General features: G+C 40.4%; 1 protein-coding gene across 15 annotated transcripts in view; it reads left to right on the top strand.

Annotated features, from left to right (window-relative positions):
• The window catches only part of TIAM1 (TIAM Rac1 associated GEF 1), a 400,429-nt gene that overhangs the window by 301,032 nt on the left and 76,143 nt on the right, over positions 1 to 23,254 (top strand). For all 15 annotated transcript variants that reach the window (XM_082459733.1, XM_082459738.1, XM_082459732.1 and 12 more), the window contains 6 exons: positions 1,625 to 1,849; positions 3,742 to 3,927; positions 10,287 to 10,433; positions 12,786 to 12,860; positions 15,325 to 15,495; positions 21,547 to 21,651. In XM_082459733.1, the coding sequence (XP_082315859.1) occupies positions 1,625 to 1,849; positions 3,742 to 3,927; positions 10,287 to 10,433; positions 12,786 to 12,860; positions 15,325 to 15,495; positions 21,547 to 21,651 (909 nt within the window). The remainder of the gene's footprint in view (positions 1 to 1,624; positions 1,850 to 3,741; positions 3,928 to 10,286; positions 10,434 to 12,785; positions 12,861 to 15,324; positions 15,496 to 21,546; positions 21,652 to 23,254) is intronic.

Here is a 23,254-nt window from a genome sequence, read left to right as displayed (position 1 = left end):
CAATGTCTTTATCTCTTCTTCTTTTCCCACTCAGTCCTCACAAAATGATTCCATTTGCTTTATCAGGTGGTACTTCTGCTGTTTTTTTAGGAGAATGTCTAGCTATTGAAGTCTTCTTTAGATATAGGCAAATATTTTGTTGTAAACCTAAAAACTGCCAGATTGTCTAGGTTTGTCCAGTGTGTGGTGTCTCTGCTGGCAGACACCATTTGTAACATTTGATGCAGTTTCTTTTGTGGAATATGATGAGACTCAGAAATAATATAGACACCTGCGGTGGTGCCGTCACTTAAATTTCAGTCATGTGGGTGGGGTCCTGTTAATAGAATTTTGTTTGCAAACCATGGCTCAAATGAGTCAGGAAACTAAGAAGATGCATCAGAGGGGAAAAAAAAAAACAGTATTTTGTGCGTGAAAAATGATGCCGTCAGCTACTTTAATATTGAAGTAGCCAAATAGACCCTTTGTTCAGATGAGCTAACTTCTGAGCATTTACTGAACTTCTCTAGGTTTGAGGCGATACTCATTGATTGAGTTCCTAAAGAATTAATCATGGCACATTGTTACACATGAGCTATCCCCCCAACTTTTGCCTTTCAGAACACTGTGAGTCACAGCAAGCCCACTTTGAGGTTACCTGCCCATTGGTGGGTGTTACCCAGCATTGTCTTTAAATCCCCTTTGACCTGGTCATTCTTAGTGGCTGGGATCCTGCTGAGTGGTTGCTATGCCTAGACACTTCCCTAAGACGGTATTGCTTCTCACTCCTTGAACTACCTTCCCAGCCCTAGTTTTGTCATGGCTGCTTGGCTCTTGCAGGGGACCTGTGGATTGGAGTCACTGTGTTTCACTGGGGGAAGGTTTGTTGCATCTTCCTTGGCCAATAATATCCCTCGGCCTCACTCTCACCATGGAACTGACCAGTCCTCTCTGGAAACTGACCTGTGCTTCATAGCAACCCACTTAACTGGAAACTAAGCTGTCTGTATAGGATTATCACATATACAAGTATTTTAGTGCAAACTACCATAGACTGGGTGGCTTAGAAACATTCTGGAGGCTGGAAGTCTGAGATCAGGGTGGAAGCATGGTTGGGTTCTGGTCAGGCCCATTCTGTGATTCATAGATGGCTGTCTTCTTGTTGTATCCTCACATGGTAGAAGGGAGCTAGCTAGCTCTTTGGCTTCTTTCTTAGAAGGGCACTAATCCCCTGTATGAAGGCTCCACCCTCATGACCTAATTACCTCCCAAAGGCCCCACCTCCTAATACCATCACACTGGGGGTTATGATTTCAATGTTTGAATTGCGGGGGGCGGGGACACAAATGTTCAGTCCACTGCAACAAGTGAGTTCAGTAAGTACATTGGGTGAGCAGACATGGTGGCCTCATTCCCATCAGCTGTTGGGGGCTGGGGGTTGGGTGGGGGGGTTGGTGTCTGACCTAAGACTAACTTCTTTTAGGTGTTCTCTGAAGGAGGAGTTCAGAAAGGTTAGCCTTCCTCATGGGGTGTCTAGACCTGCCTCCTTGACTCCCAGCCATGGCTTGTCTGGAAATGCACTGGTTTGTCTATGATAACCTGAGAGGTGGCTGTTTCTTCTTGGCCCCCACCTCCCCCATCGCAGACCACCAGCCAGACGGAGCTGGAGAACTGGATCACTGCCATCCATTCTGCCTGTGCAGCCGCTGTCGCAAGGCACCATCACAAAGAAGACACGCTCCAACTGCTGAAGTCGGAAATCAAAAAACTGGAACAGAAGATAGATATGGACGAAAAGATGAAGAAAATGGGCGAAATGCAGCTGTCTTCAGTCACTGATTCAAAGAAGAAGAAAACTATATTAGATCAGGTAATTGTTCTTCCGTGTTTAGACGTGGGCGTAATCCTTAGGTCTTGAAAGTTTTTCTGCTGCCTTGGAATCGAGAAACATCATCGGTTATCTCACTGTCAGCCTGTCATCCTGACTGCTAAATTCTTTATTGTGACTGTCAGTTTTCCTCACCCGTTGTTCACAGTTGATTGTTATGAACTAAAGGGAACAATATTAAATTGAATGAAAGACAGAAATCTAATAGCAGAGCCCACCTGCTCCCACCAATGGCTTGCTGTTCTTGGGGATCTGTGTAACTGGAAAGTCTGCAATTTCATTCCCCGCGTTATCAGGTTAACTTGGTGCTTAGCTGTGATGGGGATTCGTTCCTGACTCCTCAATAAATTCAGACTTCTAAATTTAGGGGAAAGGTAGAGTGTGTTTTTAAAATATATGTATAATTGCTGTATATGTGCACAAGTATATTTCATGCTGAAAAGGAAAGATTTCGTGAGATAAGAGAGGACATTTTTGCCTTCCATTTAGTTGTTTTAAAGTCAGTGATAGCCACCTAGTAACACTTTGAAACTTTGCCTAATATGTTGGGAAATAATTATGTGAATAAATACTATTTAAATAATTGACCAGCATGTGATCTTCCATATTTCTTCTCTGTCTATTCTTTCCCTTTATTACCCGGTACTGTATTTTTTTTAAACAGAGGTAAAATTCACATAACACAAAATTAACCACTTTAAAGCGTACAGTTCAGTGGCATTTAGTACATTTACAATGTTGAGTAACCACAACCTCTGTCTAGTTCCAAAACATTGTCATCTACCTCAAAAGGAAACCCCATACCTTTTAAGCTGTTGTTCCCCTCTGCCCCAGCATTCTGTCTCTATGGATTTACCAATTTCGGATGTTTCATATAAATGCACTTGCATAATATGTGACCTTTTGTGTCTCACATCTTTCAGTTAGCATAATGTTTTGGAGATTGATCCACATTTCAGTATGTATACTTCATTCCTTTTATGGCTGAATATTATTCCATTGTATGTATACACCACAATTTGTTTACGCATTCATCTGTTGATAGACGTTTGGGCTGTTTCCATTATTTGACTGTTGTGAATAGTGCTATGGATATGTGTTTACACTAACACTATATTTTAAGTTGAAGTAAAAAGGTAGATATCAACCATTAATCAATAACCACATCATAGCTAACATCTCTGAGCCTTCACTATATGCCAGACCCTGGTCCCACACTTATTCTTGTATTATCTTATTCAACCATCATATCAGCCTCAGGAGGTAGGTATTATTTTGCCATTTTGAAAAATGTGGAAATATCTTGGATATATCCTCTGGTTGGAACTATGTATTCCAGAGTCTGGGTCTACACCATCTAGTTTTCCACTGTCCCACCCTGTACTCTCTACCACCCACCTCTTCCCAAAAGCTCTTGGCCTATTTGCCTCTGATTTTGAAATCACCTCGCTTTTCTTCTTCTCTGTCTTCCTATGCAAAACCACCTCTTGGTAAGTCATATAATTCTCCAGTGCTGGAAATCCTCCATTTTTTTACATCTTCTGCCTTGGGTTTGTGGTCCAGAGCCTGGAGCTAATGGACCTATCATGGCCGCAAATGTGAAATCTATGATGGGAGGGAAGAGAGCAACTAAGGATATCTCTTCTATTTATCATACTGAATTTGTGGCTATAGATCTTTGCAGAAAAGCATGTAAGCTGTGGAAACAATAATACTTGACCTATTACGTAAGAAATTTAGGGTACCTGCTATTTATCCCTTAGGACTAAAATTAATACCTTTATAACAGAAATTTGTAACATTTGTGTGGGATAAAATTAACATTTGTTTTCCCTTTTTCTCCCCACTCTTTTCCCATATTTTCACCACTGTAGATCTTTGTTTGGGAGCAGAATCTTGAACAGTTCCAAATGGACCTGTTTCGCTACCGCTGTTATTTAGCCAGCCTCCAAGGTGGGGAGCTGCCCAACCCTAAAAGACTACTTGGCTTTGCAAGCCGTCCAACGAAAGTGGCAATGGGCCGCCTTGGAATCTTTTCTGTATCATCTTTTCATGCGCTGGTGAGTAGAAGCTAATGTATTTTTGAAAAATATTCATCTTGACTATTAATCCTGAGCCCGACTTGAAAAGAGTCTCTGAAGTAGTTTTCTAATTTACTACTCTGTGTGGATTTCTGATATGTCCTCCCTCGGTCATGGATGCAAATCTTCACTTGAATCTATTCTGACATTTATTACTTAAGCCTCTCTTGATGGACCCTTAATTATTGTGCAAAGAAAATATGAAAGGGATTACCTGAGGAGATCTTTGCATGTGGTGCTTGTGGATAACTCATGTCATTTTTAGGCAGTGTCATGTTTTTAACCCCAGTACATATATTTTTTTGAAAATTTCATTTATTTATTTATGGCTGTGTTGGGTCTTCGTTTCTGTGTGAGGGCTTTCTCTAGTTGTGGCAAGCGGGGGCCACTCTTCATCGTGGTGCACGGGCCTCACTATCGCGGCCTCTCTTGCTGCAGAGCACAGGCTGCAGACGCGCAGGCTCAGTAATTGTGGCTCACGGGCCCAGTTGCTCCGCGGCATGTGGGATCTTCCCAGACCAGGGCTCGAACCCGTGACCCCTTCATTGGAAGGCAGATTCTCAACCACTGCACCACCAGGGAAGCCCCCAATACATATTTTTTATATTTACCTCATGGAAATGGTAAGTGGAAAGCTTGTTCTCTCATACATAAATGTGTTTTTTCTCTCTCTCACTTGCCCACATGAAAACACGTACACCATATATTGAACATAAATCTCTTTGGAAATCTTCCTTTTTGCTTTATTTTTTACCATGGTTTTGGTGATCATAAATACCTGATGCATTTGAAGAAGGCCATGACCTTCTGTGTTTATCAGCCCAACATATGTAGTTGCTTGGGGAAGAGAATTTTCATCTGACCTCCAGAGCGGCAGGTTGTGTAGTTGTATGTTTGCAATCTGTAATTTCATGTACTTGCTAAATTGCGAACAGCTTTATGTACTTTGGGCCCCTTTCTTCTCAAAAATTGCTCTGCGAGTAACATGGTTTTAGCCCATCCAAATCAACACCCACTTAAAATGTACTGCACCTTAGCACATTTGCTGTGAAATTAAATGTTAAGACCTAGGTTCCAGAAACTGCCTTGAAGAACCGTAGCTGTACAGCTCTTGGCTTGCCGTGTCAGCTGTACCCTTCAATTGAATTCAGAGCTGTAATTCAGTCAGAGCCGTTTGTATTCTTTATAAATAGATTAGCGTCATCATTCAGATAATTAGGGTAGATTTACATTTTTAAAGAAGTCTTAAACAAATTTCTGGAGTTATTAAAACTGGCATCCTGATTTGTTCTACTAATTACAGCTCAGCTCTTGGTCTCCGTGGCTACCACCTCCCCATATAGCTATTAAGTCCTGTTTTTTAGTAGGGATGGATCAAAGTGCTGTGATGAATAAATCTGGCAAACAGTTTTCAGTTTGTGGCTCTCGGTCTGTTTCTGTGAGACCTGGACACCACTTTGTTACTTATCCGAAATCTCAGTTTGCCTGTTCTGCAAAAATATTGGGATAAAAATTCTTGTTTACCACACTGTGAGAATGTCGTAAATTGAGGGAGCATTTTTATTAAGGAAGCTTATGATACCCATGATGTGGCATCAGTATTAATACTAAATCCCAAGCTATCCAAAAGGCTCTTTCCTTCTCCTGGGCTTGGTAGATAGACTTTGGAGAAAATAATTCTGCTGTCTACCTAAAACTTCTATGCCTTTATTATTTTCTTCAAAGCCATTGGAGCTAACCTCTCAGAGACGGGGAAGTAGAAGCCACTGAATTACCCTTCCATAATTTATCTCCAGACCTTCTAATTTCCTCTATCTCAATATCTGTGATTTGCATGTACTTTTCTTTTGATGGGCAGGCTATTAAAAATCTGACCAGCAGATGATGCGGGTGGGAGGGTTAGTAACTCTTTTAGGTTTATTTGGTCAGTGATTCTGAAGGAGAATATTTAATTCCATGTGTGCCACTCTCTGTTCCTTTGTTCTTTTTTTTTTTTTTTTTTTTTTTTTTTTTGCTAGCTGCAGCAGTGACATGATTCTGGGTGTGTATATGTCCTTGCAAACTTCTCTTTTCCATGAGATGTTTCAATCAGACAGAACAAGTTAAGCAAGCCTGTTGGGTATCTCTTCCTGTTTGTTGCTCTATCTCCTATAGAAGATCCTGGGCAGGGAATTTTTACTGTCTGATTTACTGGATGCTTATTTTTTCCTTCTCTCCTTGTCATTTGACCCCAGAGAATTTTTTTCTCCTTGGGGTTGAAACATTCTTCAATTTAGCCTTTGTCCAGACTTTTTTTTTCTTCTATTAAGTGGGGAGCATGGGAGGAGGAGGTGTGAGGGCAACAGGGCTAGAGGAGGAGATTTGCGCTACACTTTAAGTACCATTCACCAGGAGGGCTTCCCATCATGCTCAGTGATTTTCAGTAATTAACTGAAGGGTCCCCGCTGTACTCTTTGAAAGAAGGTTATCATTGTTCTTGTTTGCACAGATGAGCAGAATGATAGAGTAATCAGGTTCCGGCCACAAAGAGAGGCATTGTCTGGGCCAAGATCATTGAGAAACTCTCCAGCTCTTGTCCAGCAGTTCTTTTGCCAGCTTTTTTTCCCCTTTTCTTCTAAATCCCTTTGCTCATTTTGAGTCATTATTGTCTTGGGAGCAGCAGTAACTTTTGCAGTTTACAAGGCCCCCAACAGTTTAGAGTAGTTACTATAAGAACCTTAAATAAAACAGTCCATTTGTTAAACAGACTAAACGAAACTGGTCAGCTGGTAACTGAGAGTATTTATGGTTGTTTGCATTTCTCTTCTGGACTGTGTTTTTCTAAAATTATACACGAAAGAGTTACTGTTTAATTGTTGTGACTGTGGTATGTAGAATCTCTGCTTCCGCTTTTCGGTGTTTGTTTATTTATTCATTCAGTCAACAAATAAATGTGAGTGCCTGGCATATGTCAGTTACTGTCTGATTAGGGTTATAGCAGCGAATGACTCCAGAGTTCTTGTCCTATTGGAGCCTATAATTCTTGTGGGAGAGATGATAATAAAGAAGTAAACAATCAGGCAAACACAAGAAGTTCAGATATTGATGTGTGCTATGACACACACACACACACACACACACACACACACACACACACAGAGTCAACGCTTTGTTTCCACGGGTTCTGCATCTGGGGATTCAACCAACCATGGATTGAAAATATTCAAAAAAAATAAACTACAAAAAGTTCCAAAAAGCAAAACTTGAATTTGCCCAACTATTTACATAACATTTACATTGTCCTTACAACTATTGACATAGATTTACATAGTATTAGGTATTATAAGTAATCTAGAGATGATTTAAAGTACACAGGAGATTGTTATGTAGGTTATATGTAAATGCTATGCCATTTTATATAAGGGACTTGAGCATGGGAGGATTTTGGTATCTTCGGGGGTCCTGGAACCAATTCCCCATGGATACTGAGGGACAAATGTGTGTGTGTTTGGGTATGTGTGTGTATCTGCCTACATGTATGTGTATATGTGTCTATTTATAAATATGAGACCACATGTATATTTTTTTCTAGAATTTTTAGCTTTAATACCATTTATACAGTGGTTCTTAGCATCATTTTGTGATGATAAGCTTAACTGATATTGACATAGTTATGTGAGCATCTATGTATGTCAGCACATTATCATTTATTCCTTTTACAACCTTTGTTTACCTTTAGCTTAGAAAGTGATGAAAATGGAGAAGAGAAAATGTTTACATATTTAACATAAACATGTGCCCTTTGTTGATTTTGTTCCCTACAACACCTTGAGTGTAATAGTGGGTTAGAACTCTTTCTGGGAGCGCTTTCCCACCATTGTCTTGAGTACCACATTTTCACATACCCTGATCTGGGTTTTCTTATGTGCTAGGCTGAGAAAATACAAGACCTCTCAACTCCCTCCTCTTCTTTTTTGTTTGGGACCAAAACTTTCCTAATACCCTCGTAGAGAAACTGTTTTGATTCCTGTTTTTGATAGACATGGGGGTCTTTGCCAATCTACCCATGGGGCTTCCAGGGTGTTTACCCTGTCAATACTGAAAACCCCAGAAGGGTGTGCCTTGTAATCAACGTGCTGACTGCTGGGGGGTCCCCTGTGTTAGCCAACAGTATTCATCCCTGAGAATGCTGCCAGCTGGCAGCCATCACATTGGGAGTTGACCGTGTGGGAACTTATGACAAGTAGGTTCCGAGATACATACCTCCAGCGACAAAGAGCAGGCGGGGAAGTTTCTAGTCCAATCGCTGTACCTCCTGACACTCCCTCTTTTGAAAGGAGAGCCCGTGGGTGGCCTATTGAGACCTCCTAGCAGAAGTTCCCTCAAGTTCCTGGGACTTTGCTTACAACCTGTAGTATAAAGTTCAAGCCTGAAGGATTCCCTGGGCAGACTGTATGGCGTCCACATAGAGATCCTGCATATGCCTGAGTGGCGATCACAGTGGCAGATTTAGATTTGGCATATTCCCTTCTGCAATACTGAGCTATTTGTCTGGGTTGCTGGCACCTTGCAAATATCTCAACAGAGTTTAGCTTCCTTTTTAAAAAAAAATTGCAATTTTTTTTTCCGAAGTTAAAATTTGTTTTAATAAAAAGATGCATACCGTATTTTAAGTGAAAATGACAGAATTGCCGAATACGTTTAGTACATTCCCATTTTTTGTAAAAAGATTATATAGATATTTGCTTGGAAATAAAGTCTGGAAGGATGTAAGCAAAACATTAATAGTGGTGGTTTTCATGTTTTGGGGAAGGAGGAAAGTGAAGGATAATGGAAAACCCCCTCCTTTTGAGGACCATTTCTGGAAATTACAAATACAGTAAGTCCCCTACGTACAAACGACTTCTGTTCCAAGAGTGCATTCGTAAGTTCAATTTGTTCGAAGTCCAACAAAGTTAGCCTAGGTACCCAACTAATACGATTGGCTGTATAGCACTGTACAGTAATAGGTTTATAATACTTTTTAAATTTTTTTATTTATCTATTTATTTATTTATTTATCTTTGGCTGTGTTGGGTCTTCGTTTCTGTGCGAGGGCTTTCTCTAGTTGTGGCAAGCGGGGGCCACTCTTCATCGCGGTGCGCGGGCCTCTCACTATCGCGGCCTCTCTTGTTGCAGAGCACAGGCTCCAGACACGCAGGCTCAGTAGTTGTGGCTCACGGGCCCAGTTGCTCCGCGGCATGTGGGATCCTCCCAGACCAGGGCTCGAACCCGTGTCCCCTGCATTGGCAGGCAGACTCTCAACCACTGTGCCACCAGGGAAGCCCTTATAATACTTTTCACACAAATAATACATAAAAAACAAACACAAAAAATAAAACATTTTTAATCTTACAGTACAGTACCTCGAAAAGTATAGTAGTACAGTGCAACAGCTGGCATACAGGGGCTGGCATCGAGTGAACAGGCAAGAAGAGTTACTGACTGGAGGAGGGAGAGGAGGTGGGAGATGGTAGAGCTGAAGGATCGTCAGCAATAGGAGATGGAGGGCTGCAATTTTACTCACACCTGATGTTGATGGCTCAGGTTCTGGTTCCTCGCTGGAACTAGATGCACGTTCGCATCTTTGAAAGTTTGCAACTTGAAGGTGCATATATAGGGGACTTAGTGTAACCCTTCTACTTCCGCTTGACCAGAACTTCATCACAAGCCCATGCCCTGCTACAAGGAAAATAAGTCCACTTCGGGCAGCCAGATGATCAGCTGTATTTGGGGTTTCTCTGACTAAGGCAGAAGGGACATTGATATTGGGGGACAGCTATCACTTACCTAATAAGGAAAGTGATTTTATGTAATTCTGAGAAAACTAAATAGAAGAGATTGGTAAATTTAGATTCAATATGGAATCACAGGAACCAAAATGTGCTGTCTTCACTATTTTTGCTGACACTCAGCCATCATTTTTTGTTAGAGTGAAGAAACAACTCTGTACCATTTGGAGAGAATCTCAAGAAAGTTTGGTTAGTTTAACTTGATGCTGGAGTTCAGGAATGTGACCAGAAGGATATCTAATTCTTGGAAACCTAGCATACATTCTATTACTATTTTACGTATTTTTACTGATGTTTTCAGTCAGTGATTGAGTTTGCCAACCTTGCGTTTATATTTTGAATCTAGGAAGGGCCCTCAGAGTCCCTATATGTGTAAGTCATGGATGAAATGCTTTGGGTGGTGGGGTCAGGGTTGGCTGGCATGAGGGGGAAGGAGCTTTTGGAGGGTGGGACTTAGAGGGGGGCTTGGGGAGCAGGTGAGTGGTCTTGACACATCTCTTGTTGATGTCCCCTCTTGCCGTTCCTCAGGTGGCCGCTCGCACTGGTGAAACTGGAGTCAGAAGACGTACTCAGGCCATGTCCAGATCTGCCAGCAAGAGAAGGAGCAGGTTTTCTTCTCTCTGGGGTCTGGACACTACCTCCAAAAAGAAGCAGGGACGCCCAAGCATCAATCAGGTAGGTTCCAGGGTGGATGAGAAAGCAAGCGTAGATTGCTTCCACGGACTTTGGGGTGTGCATGCGTGTGCATTGTTCGTTGATTGATACTGAGCGTTACGTCACATCAACTAGCTGACGCAAAGAAGTTAGTTGTGCTAGATGCTTTAAATAGATATCGTATACCCATAACATTGAACTCTGCTATTAGTCTATCACCAAGCTCCAGTCTCCCACCTGCAACCTTTCCAAACCCTGGGTAATTACAGACGTACTGAAAGTGTACTTCTTGCTGCGTTTTCAGAAGAAAAGCAGGGCTTCATTGATGAAGCCAAGTGGGCACCTGAGCAGTCTTTTAAGCTGCCTCTGGCTCTGGATCAAAGGCAGCCTCCAGGGAAATCTGATTGTTTCTTTGCCCTTGACTTTTGGGGGTTGACATTAAATGGGCAGTTCTTCTGCCGACTTACATCAGGAACCAGGAATCTGAGAGCGCTCACTCACCGCTGTGACTCCCTTCTACTACCCAGGTGCCAGGGCTTGAAGGGGACCTACCTCAGTGCATCATGAGTGGCACCACCTAGGGTGCTGCATCATTGGGCCTCTGATAACCAAATGCTCTGGCCTCGTTGCTTTGACTTTTTTACTAGCTAAGGCCACTTTCCTGCTGGAGCTACTTCTGGGAAACTCTCTTTCCATTGTCATTGTTATCTGCCTTCTTTGGCTTTGAAAAACAAGTGGCTCCAGAGCTGCTTCAGATTTTAAGGACTGGAAGAACATAGATATTTGTCTTTCAGGAGAAGGAGAATGTCCCATCCATAAGCTGTAGAGGCACTGAGCATTTTGAGGTCATGACTAGGATTGCCAATTTGACCTATTCACTCTGAGCCTGTAGGCAAAGTGAGAAGTCCACTGACTGACTCAATAAAAAAGATCTCATTATTTGTTCAACCAGTTCAGCCATTAGTTTACTTAAGAACTGACATTTAAAAAATAAATTAATCATGAAAGCTGATGTACTACGTCCTTAGCTGACCACCACACTCATTGTTTCCACCTGGAGTGTCTGGACCCTTGGTGGAACTTGCAGGGGACCCGATGAGCCAATGGGAAGAGCCTGAGCAGTCATGCAGTTTGTTCTCTGGTCTTTGGGGAGAGTAGAGCATCGTCAAGTTTGCTACCTGGGGTTTTGCTTCTGTGTAAATCTGAAGAAGAAACTGTTTGGAGGAAAGTCAATGTTTCATCGGAAAAATCGCACAAGAGACTTGATGGCTCTTGATTAAACCTGCAAAAGGGTGGCATTAACAATCAGCATTTCCCCCCTTGTTTCAGGAGGTGGTGCTGTCATTTTGTGTGCATCATTTGGCATTGCAGGTGACTCAGACCAACACTGTAAATATATGTCAGGGTTCGCAGCTGGAAGTTTGGGTTGAATTTCTCTTCTATTAAAAGCCTTAGTTCATTTGTGTGCTTCTACTTTATGGGTGCCCACTTATGTTACAATCCGTTGCTGCTGAAACATATGCCTGAATTTAAATGAATCCAAGAGAATGTTTTAACTTTTTCTTTTAATCAAAGGACCATGTAATGTCTTACAAACAATTCTTGTTATTCTCTCTTACAGTAAGAGTTTAAAAAAACCTCTTACTTAGCCGTAAATATACCAATAGAAAGTTACTTGTTAATTTAGTACTTTGAAATGGATAAAAATTGTATGTTTCTATATATCTCATTTGCATTGGGGCAAAGACTTTTTCTTAACCATGTATATTATACCAACCATACACAATTGGTTGAGAGCAAATATATGAAATTTTCCCATGTGTTTAGGTTTTGACTACCTAGTGACATTGGTACCCTGATGTGATTTTAGTCATATCTTTAAGTTAGCAGGATTCATTAAATTTCAAAGGATAGACAAATTTCTATTTTTTAAATAAGAAACTTTTCCTTGGTGTTATGGTAATATAATTATAAACATATGTTCTCAGGTTCTGAGGTAAAAAGTAAACTAATTATTATTGATAAGTTTCTGATTAGGTATGTGATGCTGTAGCTGAAATTCTTCACTGTAAATGAATCTGGTTCATTGCATTTGCAAGTTTATTTTCTTTAAATTTAGATGAATTATCCAGATCTAAAGCCAATTTTTAAAAATTGTCCAAGACGTGGGAAGTGATCTGTTATAGATAGAGGGATGTTTTTCATGGTCTTTTGGCTAGTAAGTTATTTTACCTGCTTCAGGATTTGATGTAAGAGTATCTGAAACTCCTGTAATGTTTTCTAATAGTCAGGCCTGTTTTCCATCCCCCTTCTCATGCTTCATTTGCCCTTTTGCCCAGATTTCTTTTTAAGATGATACTTTTGTGTATGCAGGTGTTCGGTGAGGGAACTGAGGCTGTAAAGAAATCTTTAGAGGGAATATTTGATGACACTGTTCCAGATGGCAAGGTAAAAATAAACACATGTTCCTTTTCTAAAAGTACCACAAATACATCAACATTACACAATGCAGTGGTTTCTTGGGATCCTAAAATTAAGTATACTCAGTATTAAAAACTGAAATGATCGGTCCTTTAAAATTATGTAACAGGTCGAGAAGAGATGGAAAACTTGATAACAGTAAGAATATTCTCCTGCTGACATAACATTTTCAATAATTATCATTTGAATGTTGAAGTTTCCATCTAGAATATAAGAGGAAATTGGGGTACTGGGTAGCAGAATATTTTATGCCATTGTTAATTCCTCTCATATACAGCTTTCTTCTCAAGAGGTGAGTTCTTACTGCCCTCCCTCTCTACCCACACATGCTGCTTTTTTGCTTCAATTAATTTCAAAGAACTGTTCTGATAGTATGTTCTTTAAAAGAAAAATGCATTTGCCTCCCAAGACAAGCATTCGATTAAAGATCCCCAGACTTGATTCAACCTTGTGCTTGGATTTAAAAGGGTCTTTCAAACTGCTCTGATTGAAAGCCCATAAAGAATATTGATTTTTTTTTTCTAGGCCACTTTTTTTCAGCCTCTAAATAAATGGACATTCCTCGTTTTAAAGACCCTAATGATGATACAAGTGGCCTCTTTGCTAGGGGCAGTGGGGGGGATTCTGGTGTTGATAATGTGGGCTTGGTATGATCCTCTGGTTCCTGGACTCAGAATCAGTTTGACAAGAGTTCAGCTCTCGGTTGCCATGCAGCCAAGCAGTGGCTTGCCCCTCGTTCTAGATGGAGCTGAGCCTCCAAAATCAGAGTGTAGTAGGGGAGTTCTGGCTGTTGGGGGGAGGGGGGATAAGAGTGGCCGTGGACAGGCCTTTTCTCCCTTTGATACCTAAACTACTGCTGGATTATGTCATCGTGGATATAAAGGCTGCTGTCCTTGGAAATACCCATCCATAGCACTCTCTTTGAGCATCTGTTTCTGATGAAATTAAATTGCTGTTCTTATGTGCAGTCCAAGCATAGATGTTTTTGATGTTCATGTAGTCATTTCTGAAGTTAGCTAATTCATCTTGCATACCATTATTAGTGCATTTTTAATCTTCCCCAGGCACACAGATCCTGGAAACTGCAAAAGTTGTTCCATTGGATTTCTGTGTCGCTTTTGTGTTTTTCCAAGATACCCCTTTATCCTCCTCCTTGGCTGGAATGCCTTGTTCTCAAAGAGCAGGTTAGATGCAAAACTTGGGCTGATGTAGTGCTAAGGGCAGTTATTTAAGGTGGCATGTGGGGACAGAATGGGAAGATTCCAATTATAGTTAATGGGATTTGGGCAAGTTGATTGCGTTCTGACGGTTCCTTCCCTGGGGTTCAGTTTATCTATGAAAGCCACACCATTCAAAGGCAGAGCTGAAATTGTCTTCTCAATTGAATTTAGTTTAGTAGCCTTTACAAAAATATTTTCCCCATTCTGGGATCTGTTCTTTTTATGTATGGAAGTTGTTATGTTACTACTTCTCAGCCTTCGTTTGGAAACTTGTTTCTTATAATTTGCTGATAGCACCAAATTTTCAGTAATCTGTAGATATGTATTTACCAATCCGTGGCCTGGATGTAAACCACATTTTGAGCATCAGTATTATTTTTACATTGCTAAAATCTAATGGAATGATTTTTCTGCTTATTTCAGAGAGATGAGGCTCCTAATATTTCATCCATCTATGGAGTGTTTTTAGCTTTAGCTGTTTAGCTGGCTTAGATATAACCCAGCTGCTGGAGTGTATACGTAGGACACGGCTCCTCCCACCCTTAGAAACTTGGTGCTACTCCCTGATGTAGAGGATGGAGTGATGGCAACAGCCTAAGAAGGCCAGAGAGCTCATCTTTGAAGTTCTCTGAGCCTCATCTGGGAATTGAGACTGTCTCTCTCCCAGAGTTACACCAGATGTCAAATGTGAGCACAAAAATGGTGCTGCTTATCAATAGGTAATGCTAGAACATCATGTTTTCTTTAAAAATTTCTTTGGAGCCTCGTGGTTGCCTTTGAAACATATAGCTCACATGGTAGATAGCCTTTGCTGGAGGAATCTCAGCTCTGAATTTAAATGGGTTTGTGGAAGAAATCACAGCAATAAAGCCGAACCGAATGGATAGCCCATTTCTTTCTTTCTTTTTTTTTTTTTGCATTTCTTTCTTTCTTCCAATTTTGAAACCCACTCGATCATGCAATGCCCACCCGTGGAGGCCGTGGATCAGGTGTGAGGTCTGTCTCTTTTCTGAGACATCTTGCCTACCTCCGGAAAGCTCCCTTCTCTATAATTTCTTCTTTTCTCGGAGGAGCTCCTCTATCCTTCACCACTACCACCACTTCTGCCCTGGGCCCTTTTCACTGGAGTGGATAATTCCTGTGTGCCATCTGGGGATCTAAGATCTTGAGAGACTAACTTGCTGCTCTGCTAACTTTATTTCTTATCGTAGAGGGAGAAAGAAATGGTCTTACCCAGCGTCCACCAGCACAACCCTGACTGTGACATTTGGGTCCACGACTATTTCACTCCGTCCTGGTTCTGTCTGCCAAATGATAAGCCAGTCCTGACAGTCGTCCGGCCAGGGGACACGGCCCGGGACGCCCTGGAGCTGATCTGCAAGGTATGAGGCTACTTGGGGTTGTTTTCTTGAGAAGAACAGAATGAAGTGGAGGAATCCATGAACACTCAGAAGCGTGTGGCAGGGGAGGGTACTTTAAAGAACATCTCTAGTTCATTTCAGAGCAGCTTTGGATTTCTTTGTGATAATATGCATAATAAATGGAAGTGAATTCTTCAGCGCTGGGAGGAGAGGGATTCTTTTAAGTAGCTTCTTTCAACATGTGTACTTGATAGATTTGTGATAAGCATATTACATGCTCATTGCACAAGTTTTAGAGAATTCAGGTAAAGAACAAAGCAGAAAATTAAGGCACCCTTACTTACAATTCAGAAATCACCTCAGTGAACATTTTGGCATCATATTATGTGCACTATTTGTAACCTGCTCTTTTGACAGTAACTCATACACGGGCATCTTTAGGGTAGGGGAAAACTGAAATAATAAATATAAATTTGACCTCCATGATGAGAAATTCCTCTTCCTATGAACATACAATTAGCCTCTTTTGTTTTTTAGAGACAAATGATTGAGCTCACTTCCTCTGTTTTTACCTTACGCTGTAGAAACTTCTTGATCTTTTTCAAGGTAATCCCTGTTTCTTTTTTTTTTTTTTTTCTCCCTGAAGGACAGCTGGATGAATTGGATTGCCTTGAGTGAGGGAAGGGAAAGAGGAAAGAAAGGAGCTTTCCTAACATGCCTGTTTTTCTTTTACATAATTAATAGCATTAATAGTCTTATTTAGTAGTCATATCAAGTCTGAGCAAGAACGATACGTCCCCATTGTACAGATGGAGAAAGCAAGGCTCAGAGAGCCTTAGTTCCTTGCCTGAGTTCACATCACAGTCATAATCACTTGCAAAGGAGGTTTTGAATCCATATCTGGCTGCTCCAAACTTAGATGTATCCCTTTGTGCCAAGTGGATGGTCACAAGAACTGTCAGTCATCAGGAAGGATGGTCCGTAAGGGGTGGAAGAATCTAGAATATATTCTTAGGGGAGTGAAATGGTCTTCTCTGAGGCCACTAATGGGAAAGTGGAAACCTTTTCTGTCATCATTTTATCCTAGAAGAAGCTGGATGAATACAGTGATATTTTTGGACCTCCTCATTCAACACAGTGGTTTATAAATGTGGAATAACTTTCACTACCTCAGTTCTATAATTCTGCAATCAGCAATTTTTGTTCTTAAAAAAATAAATCGCTAGGGCTTTGATAAAGGAAAAATATGGCTTCATATGAAGGAGAAATGGAACACTCTGGCTCAGATAAGCCTGTTGGATCGTCTTCTGTGGAGGAAAAGTAGAAGGACCATTTGTTTCAGGACAAAGCTACAATCAGCTCCCACATGGGTGTTAAAAATAAATGACGCACTCTTGCATGCTTTGACTCCTTCATGTACACGCATTCTAGCTTTTTAAAGATAATGGTATTTCTGTTCACATTTTTCATTTTAATTACTTAACAAAATTGGTCTATTGAGGATTTCTGCATTCTTTTATTTATAGATTAGCACGATTCTTTAGAGACCCATTAATATTCTGCAGAGCTGTGGGAAGTATTCTCAGAACTGCAGCTGAAGGTGTCAGAAGTAGGACTCTGGGCTTTTTGTATAAGCCAAACTCTGGAGGGTCCTTCCAAGGAGTTGCATTGCTTTGGAGCCTCCTGTGTACATTGGCTTTAGACTCCAGCAGGTATCAGAGGGTAGGTCAGAGTTTAGCAATAAACATTGATTGGTGGAAAATTGAATAGTGAGTGGGGAAAATAGTGATTTTAGGTACTTTTCAAGCTTTTGCTTTGATAGAAACTAAGGGAATCAGGGAGGAATAATACTGTCGTGGCAACTTAGAGACCATCTTTAGATAATGAGTTAGACCAGTTCCCCTATAAAGGGTTTATTTCTGTCACTTGACAGGGTTTTAATGGCATCATTACGACACACATCCCTTTCTTTAACTAGAAAAGGTCATCCCACCCAGTTTTTCCTGAATCCTCAGGTTTTTTCCCCAAAAACATAGAAATAAAGACAAAAAAAAAATAAGGTGTGGAACAAGCTTACATCTCTTGAGTTTAAAAACAGAAAAATTTTGTGTGCACTTTAAGAAATTGATGGTCTCCAGAAAGCACCCGTGTAGGATAAATTATATAGTGTGCTTGGAGCCAGGTACCTTCTAAAGCTTGCTGCTTCTTTGGAAAACACTTTATTGTAATTAGTGGAGCCGATTTTATTCTTCAGAGGGAAAGAGATAATGGGGAAAACAGTGCCACATGTTATTAATGATCTGATTAATGTTGAGTGATTTTTTTTTTTTCTCTTGGAGGAGGGACTAAAAACAACGGTGATTGTCAGAATGTCTGTCTTTTATTTCTTTATTGTCATTCTCAGCGTTGGTGATGGGTGCTTTCTCTAATATTTAATAATCAATCTTTTTCTTCTGTCTCTTGCATTCAGCCATTCTCTTTCCTATTCTGTCTGATCCACATCATTTCACATCAGTTTGTCATCTGCCATCCGAGCACCAGTCAAGTTCTGGTATAGTAACTGTTTCAAGATCTACATTTCATGTGCAATTCATGTTATGAGTGTTATGAAAGTGATTGTTGCTAAATATAGCAGGTAACCGTGTTGGCCTATGGGTTGTGGACATATTCTGATCATTGCAGTTACTAAAATAATTGCAAAGAAATTCATTTATTCATACTCATTGTTATTATTCACATGTGACCATGGGCATTTATTTCATGGCTTCACTCTGTAGACCTGTGGCTTTGGATATTCTAATAACCATGGGCATTAAAAACAATAAAAATCACCTTGAAGGGGAGGATAAGTATTTCGGAAATTCTGCAGTAGCACTTTGTGTGTGTGTGTGTGTGTGCGTTCGTGCGTGCATGCGTGGATCTCTGTATGTCCTAACTGCATGCGCTTATGTTTCCTGAAGAAGTTTGATTGAAATGGAAGAATATGAGGAGAAATGGAAGAGAAAAACATTGGTGGATTTCAAGATCATGTTATTCTCTGTTTTAATGGACTCAAACTATTTATTGAAAAGACCTACATGATGTTTTGTTATTTCATCCTTTGAAGGAGTCATAGGAAGATGAAAAATTTAAAAAACATGCCAAATAAACAAATAACATTTGTCTTATGGTATGATTTGGGACTGCATTGTCTCAAAATGAATCAAATGCTTTCTACGTAACTTAAGTAAATGAACATTGGAAAACAAATTTGGACCATTTAAGTTGTTTTCCCGGCTGAATTTCTCTTGCGTTGTAATTGAACATTTTACAAGTGTAAAGCAGGCCGAATCTTTAGAATTACTACCTAAAAATATTCATTAATATTTGGAATTTTTCTTGCACATAGATGTATTGTGAACGTGGTAAGTTGTTCAACCTGCCTTGATACTGACTTGTAAATATTGGAGGAGCATGAAATTCTTGAGAGTTCTGATGATCTGATTTAGTTAATTCATTAGGATTTTCCCTTTATGTTAGACCAGCCATGACTAATGGGGGCTCATAATTGAGAAACATTTACCAAAATGATAAGACACATGGGTATATTGATCCAAAGTCCCATTTTTAAGGTAACTATTTACTGACCAAACCACGGGCTCTTGGGTTACAAATAAGATCATTATAATTTTTATGTTTGTTACATGTGCTCATTTTTATTTTTCAAAGTTATCAAGACATTGTAACTTAAGGAAGTTTGAAAAATACAGTGGTGGAGGGGAGGACAGACGGCCAGAACCACCCTTATTCCTGTTGCTCTGTTCTCTTTGCTTTGTTTAACACTTCAAGGTGTCGGCCGTTGTTTGGCGTTCTCTGTGCATCTGTATAAATGTTTTCAGCATGGAGCATTTAAGGGATGATGTCTCCATCAGGACCACCTTAAGACGTTTGGTGCCTGCCCGTGGTACCAAACATCTCTCTTTCACACTGAGGTTTCAGGAGCCCGAAGCTTCTTAGGTGAGGTGGCTATTTGGGTCTGGTTTCCAGAAGACTGTCTAAGTGGCAGCCCCATTGGGAGTGTCTACAAAGTGTTGATTAATGATGACGATAAGGTTTCCAGGTGGATTTGTTCCTGTTGACCAAGACCCCATGAAGTTTCATTTCTCTTTCCCTCCCACCTCAGTTGGAAACAGATGGTGAACCAAAATATTTTGCTTCTAATTAAAGATTTCAGTGGGGATCTAGGTCGGTGGGAAGCATTTGCAGCTTTTATCTCTGTGAGGGAAACTTTTCTTGCTTATCGTAGCACCCTAAGTATTATTATTTTGTTGTTTGTCTCGGCGACTCTTTGACAAGCAGTAGGTAGCACACTTTGAAACTTCCCTACTTTTGCTTCCCTGGCTTACCCATCCACCCTGGGTATTTGACATCAATGATCTGGGTCTGGCAGACACTGAGCATTTGGTTTTCAGTACCGACAGCGAAAACCCGAAAGCCAGGTGCAAGGAAGGTGCTGCCTCAGTGGTGCCTGTGTTCGGACGGTGGGCTTCAGACTGTCACGTTACTCAGAATAGGATACACGTTGGAGGTTCCCGAGAATCACTATAGAAAACTTCTTTATCATTCTGCTAGGCGTTTAGAACAAACTCACTTCTACTTTCCATAACTGTGCTTTTCTCTAATGCAGGATCCCTGTCTTGGATGTGTGTTTAATTACGAGGCAAAGTCACCACTCTCCCCAACTTCCAATGTTCTGCAAGCCCCTTCCCACACTCCTGAAGACTGCTTCACACAGTATCTGGCACACTTCAGAATTTGTTAGGTGTAATTGAATGACTATTATTGGAATAATTATTAGAATGTTCTTAGTTTGGCTTTAAATTTTGGGGCCGGGGGGAAGAAGGTAAACAGAAAGAGCATTAAAGCAGTGAAAAATTAACTTCACTTATTTTGAAATAATTCTCATCAGTTGAGCTTTTGGTGTGAAGAGATTTTATGTTTATGAAAAACTTCAAATTTACAAAGAGTAGGGAATAATGTAATAAACTTCTGTGTCACCATCACCAAGGTTCTATAATATCAAATTCTGTTTCATCCATTTACTAACTCACTCCCACCCCCTGCTCTGAATGATTTTGGAAGCAGATTCCAGACATCGTATCTTTATCTACTAGTACTTCAGGATAAATCTCTAAAAGATAAGGATGCTTTAAAAAAAGACTTGATGGAAACATTTTCTCTCTAGCAATACATTTTCATCTTGCCATGTAACTTTTGAAGAGCATTTTTTTCTTTTTTCCTCTGCATCTTCTTGAATGTGAATTGAGGACGTTAGTTATAAAACCATGTTTCCACTGTTGCCTTTTCCACAAAGTTAATTCACGAATGACTTCCTAGATAGAAAAAAATCATTTGACCCATCCTGACCAGTGGAGAAGGCCTGGAAATTTCAATCCTTAACTGCTTTAGAATTGTTTTCTTTGGGCAAGTCATTCATTGTGTTTCCAAAGTTGGACACATGCCTGTCTTCGCTGCCCCCAGAGGGAGTCTCACTCGGGGTGTATATAAATAAGACTGAAATCCAAATGCCTTGTCTATACACCGACTCACTTGCAAATGAACTGTGAACAACTGTCCCAGTGTCCCCATGTGGTTAAAAAAATAAGTTTGCCTGGGCACAGCTTTCTTCTGTCACTGTAAATCCTTCCTTGCCTTTCTTGTCACTTTTCTTCTCTAATCACCTATGTATGTTGGAAATTATGTTTAAAGGCCTTTTGGGTCTGATAGGTTTTCTTGCAAACCCAGTGTTAAAGAGCGTAACGGATCAGATAGGCAGAAGTGAGGATGTGACTTTTTTGTTTCCATTGATCATAAGATACCCATGGGCTATTAGTAATATATTCAATGAAAATTAAAGTTTGGGTTTTGGGTGTAAACCTTGTAAGAAGTATAGAAATTTTATACCTCCCTTCAGTAGCAAATCACCATTATTCTCGGGAATAGATGACAGTGTATCAGTGGAAATCTAATTACGTCTATTTACTATTGGAAAGACATTTTCTCTTCTCCTCTTTTTGTTTGTTTTGGTCCCAGGCACACAGACTGGATCATTCTGCTCATTACCTGCGCCTGAAATTTCTAATAGAAAACAAAATGCAACACTACGTGCCAAAGCCCGAGGAGGACATTTATGAGCTGGTAATGTTTATGTCTATTGTCCAAGTACATTCTGTAGGAGACTATTTTTAAATTATATGTGTGCTCATGCTAATTGTGGTTGGTGGAGTGGAACAAATTCTAAAATAAATGAGCCTCCTTCAGCGCTCTTAAGTTTGTGGAGATGGCCTTACGTATCACAATATTTTTGCAGAGTGAAAATGCCACCTTAGTTTATGCAGGGAACGATGCTGTGCTATCATGAAAAATTGAAATCCAGAACTGACTCTCAGATAGAATTTTAGTTATTACGCCTAGCTTTCCTTGTAGCTTTGACAGTCTTATGTTTTAAATGGGTGACTCAAAGGTGAGCTGGCTGTTGTCAGATAAAAAGTACTAACTCTGATTTTGTATGACTTCTCCCTGCATGTTGAAATTGGTGGGTGAAATCCTGTTGGGTGAAAAAGCTGCCATCTAATTATGTGTCCTGGCCTTTTGGAATTGTATTTATTATATAGATTCTTGGGCGCACTTACGTGGGTTTGAGTTTCATGATGGGACTTGGGTTCTGAACTGGATCTGGATTTTTATATTGACTCTGTTGCTTACTAATTATGTGGTCTTGGCAAAAAAAAAAAATGAGGTGATAATACTTTCTAGGATTTCGCAAAGATTAGAGATAATGGTTCACATAGTAGATGCTCAGTAAATTGTTGTCATGGTAACATGGTAGAATAATGACAAGTTCCTTTTTTGTTAGCCAAAGGGTACGTTTTTCAGTTCCAGGAAAGAAACATTTTGGGAGCCAGGCCCCCTCTCTTGGAGTTTGTTCTTCTTTCTCTGCACTTAGTCATTCCTCTGGGGGCCACGTAGCTTCTTGCCATGGATCTGTGAATGATAACAGTATGACTTCAGACAGCCTTTCACCACAGAAAACAGAACTGAAAATTGAAACCCATATAGTCTCTTTTTTGAAAAGGGGAAGCGTGATTTAAAATTTAGTATGTTTAGTAGGGAATTTTGTTTCTAATCAATTTTTTTTGAGGTTTACTTTCTCTACAATAAAACATCAATTTTGAGCACACAATTCGATGAGTTTTGGCAAATGTATACAGACAGTTGTGTTTCCAGCACTACAGTCATCATTTAGAACTGCGGTCCCCAACCTTTTTGGCACCAGGGACAATTGTTTCATGGAAGACAGTTTTTCCACAGACCGGGGGGTGGGGGATGGTTTCAGGATGATTCAAGCGCATTACATTTATTGTGCACTTTATTATTCTTACATTGTAGTATATAATGAAGTAATTATACAACTCACCATAATACAGCATCAGTGGGAGCCCTGAGCTTGTTTTCCTGCAACTAGATGGTCCCATCTGGGGGTGATAGGAGACAGTGACACCCGAAGTCTGTTGCTTATGTCTAGTCTACTCCATAAGATGCAGCTTAATTGTCACTTGCCACTCACTGATAGGGTTTTGCTGTGAGTCTGCAAGCAATTGATTTATGATGGTCTCTGTGCAGTCAAACCTCTCTGCTAATGATAATCTGTATCTGCAGCCACTCCCCAGCCCAGCATCACCACCTCAGCTCCACCTCAGATCATCAGGCATTAGATTCTCATAGGGAGTGTGCAACCTAG

Source organism: Balaenoptera physalus, assembly GCF_965194825.1.
Source record: "Balaenoptera physalus genome assembly, chromosome: 4".
Lineage (NCBI taxonomy): Eukaryota > Metazoa > Chordata > Mammalia > Artiodactyla > Balaenopteridae > Balaenoptera > Balaenoptera physalus.
Note: the sequence above shows the minus strand (reverse complement) of the source record. Positions and strands in the feature narration are given on the sequence as shown.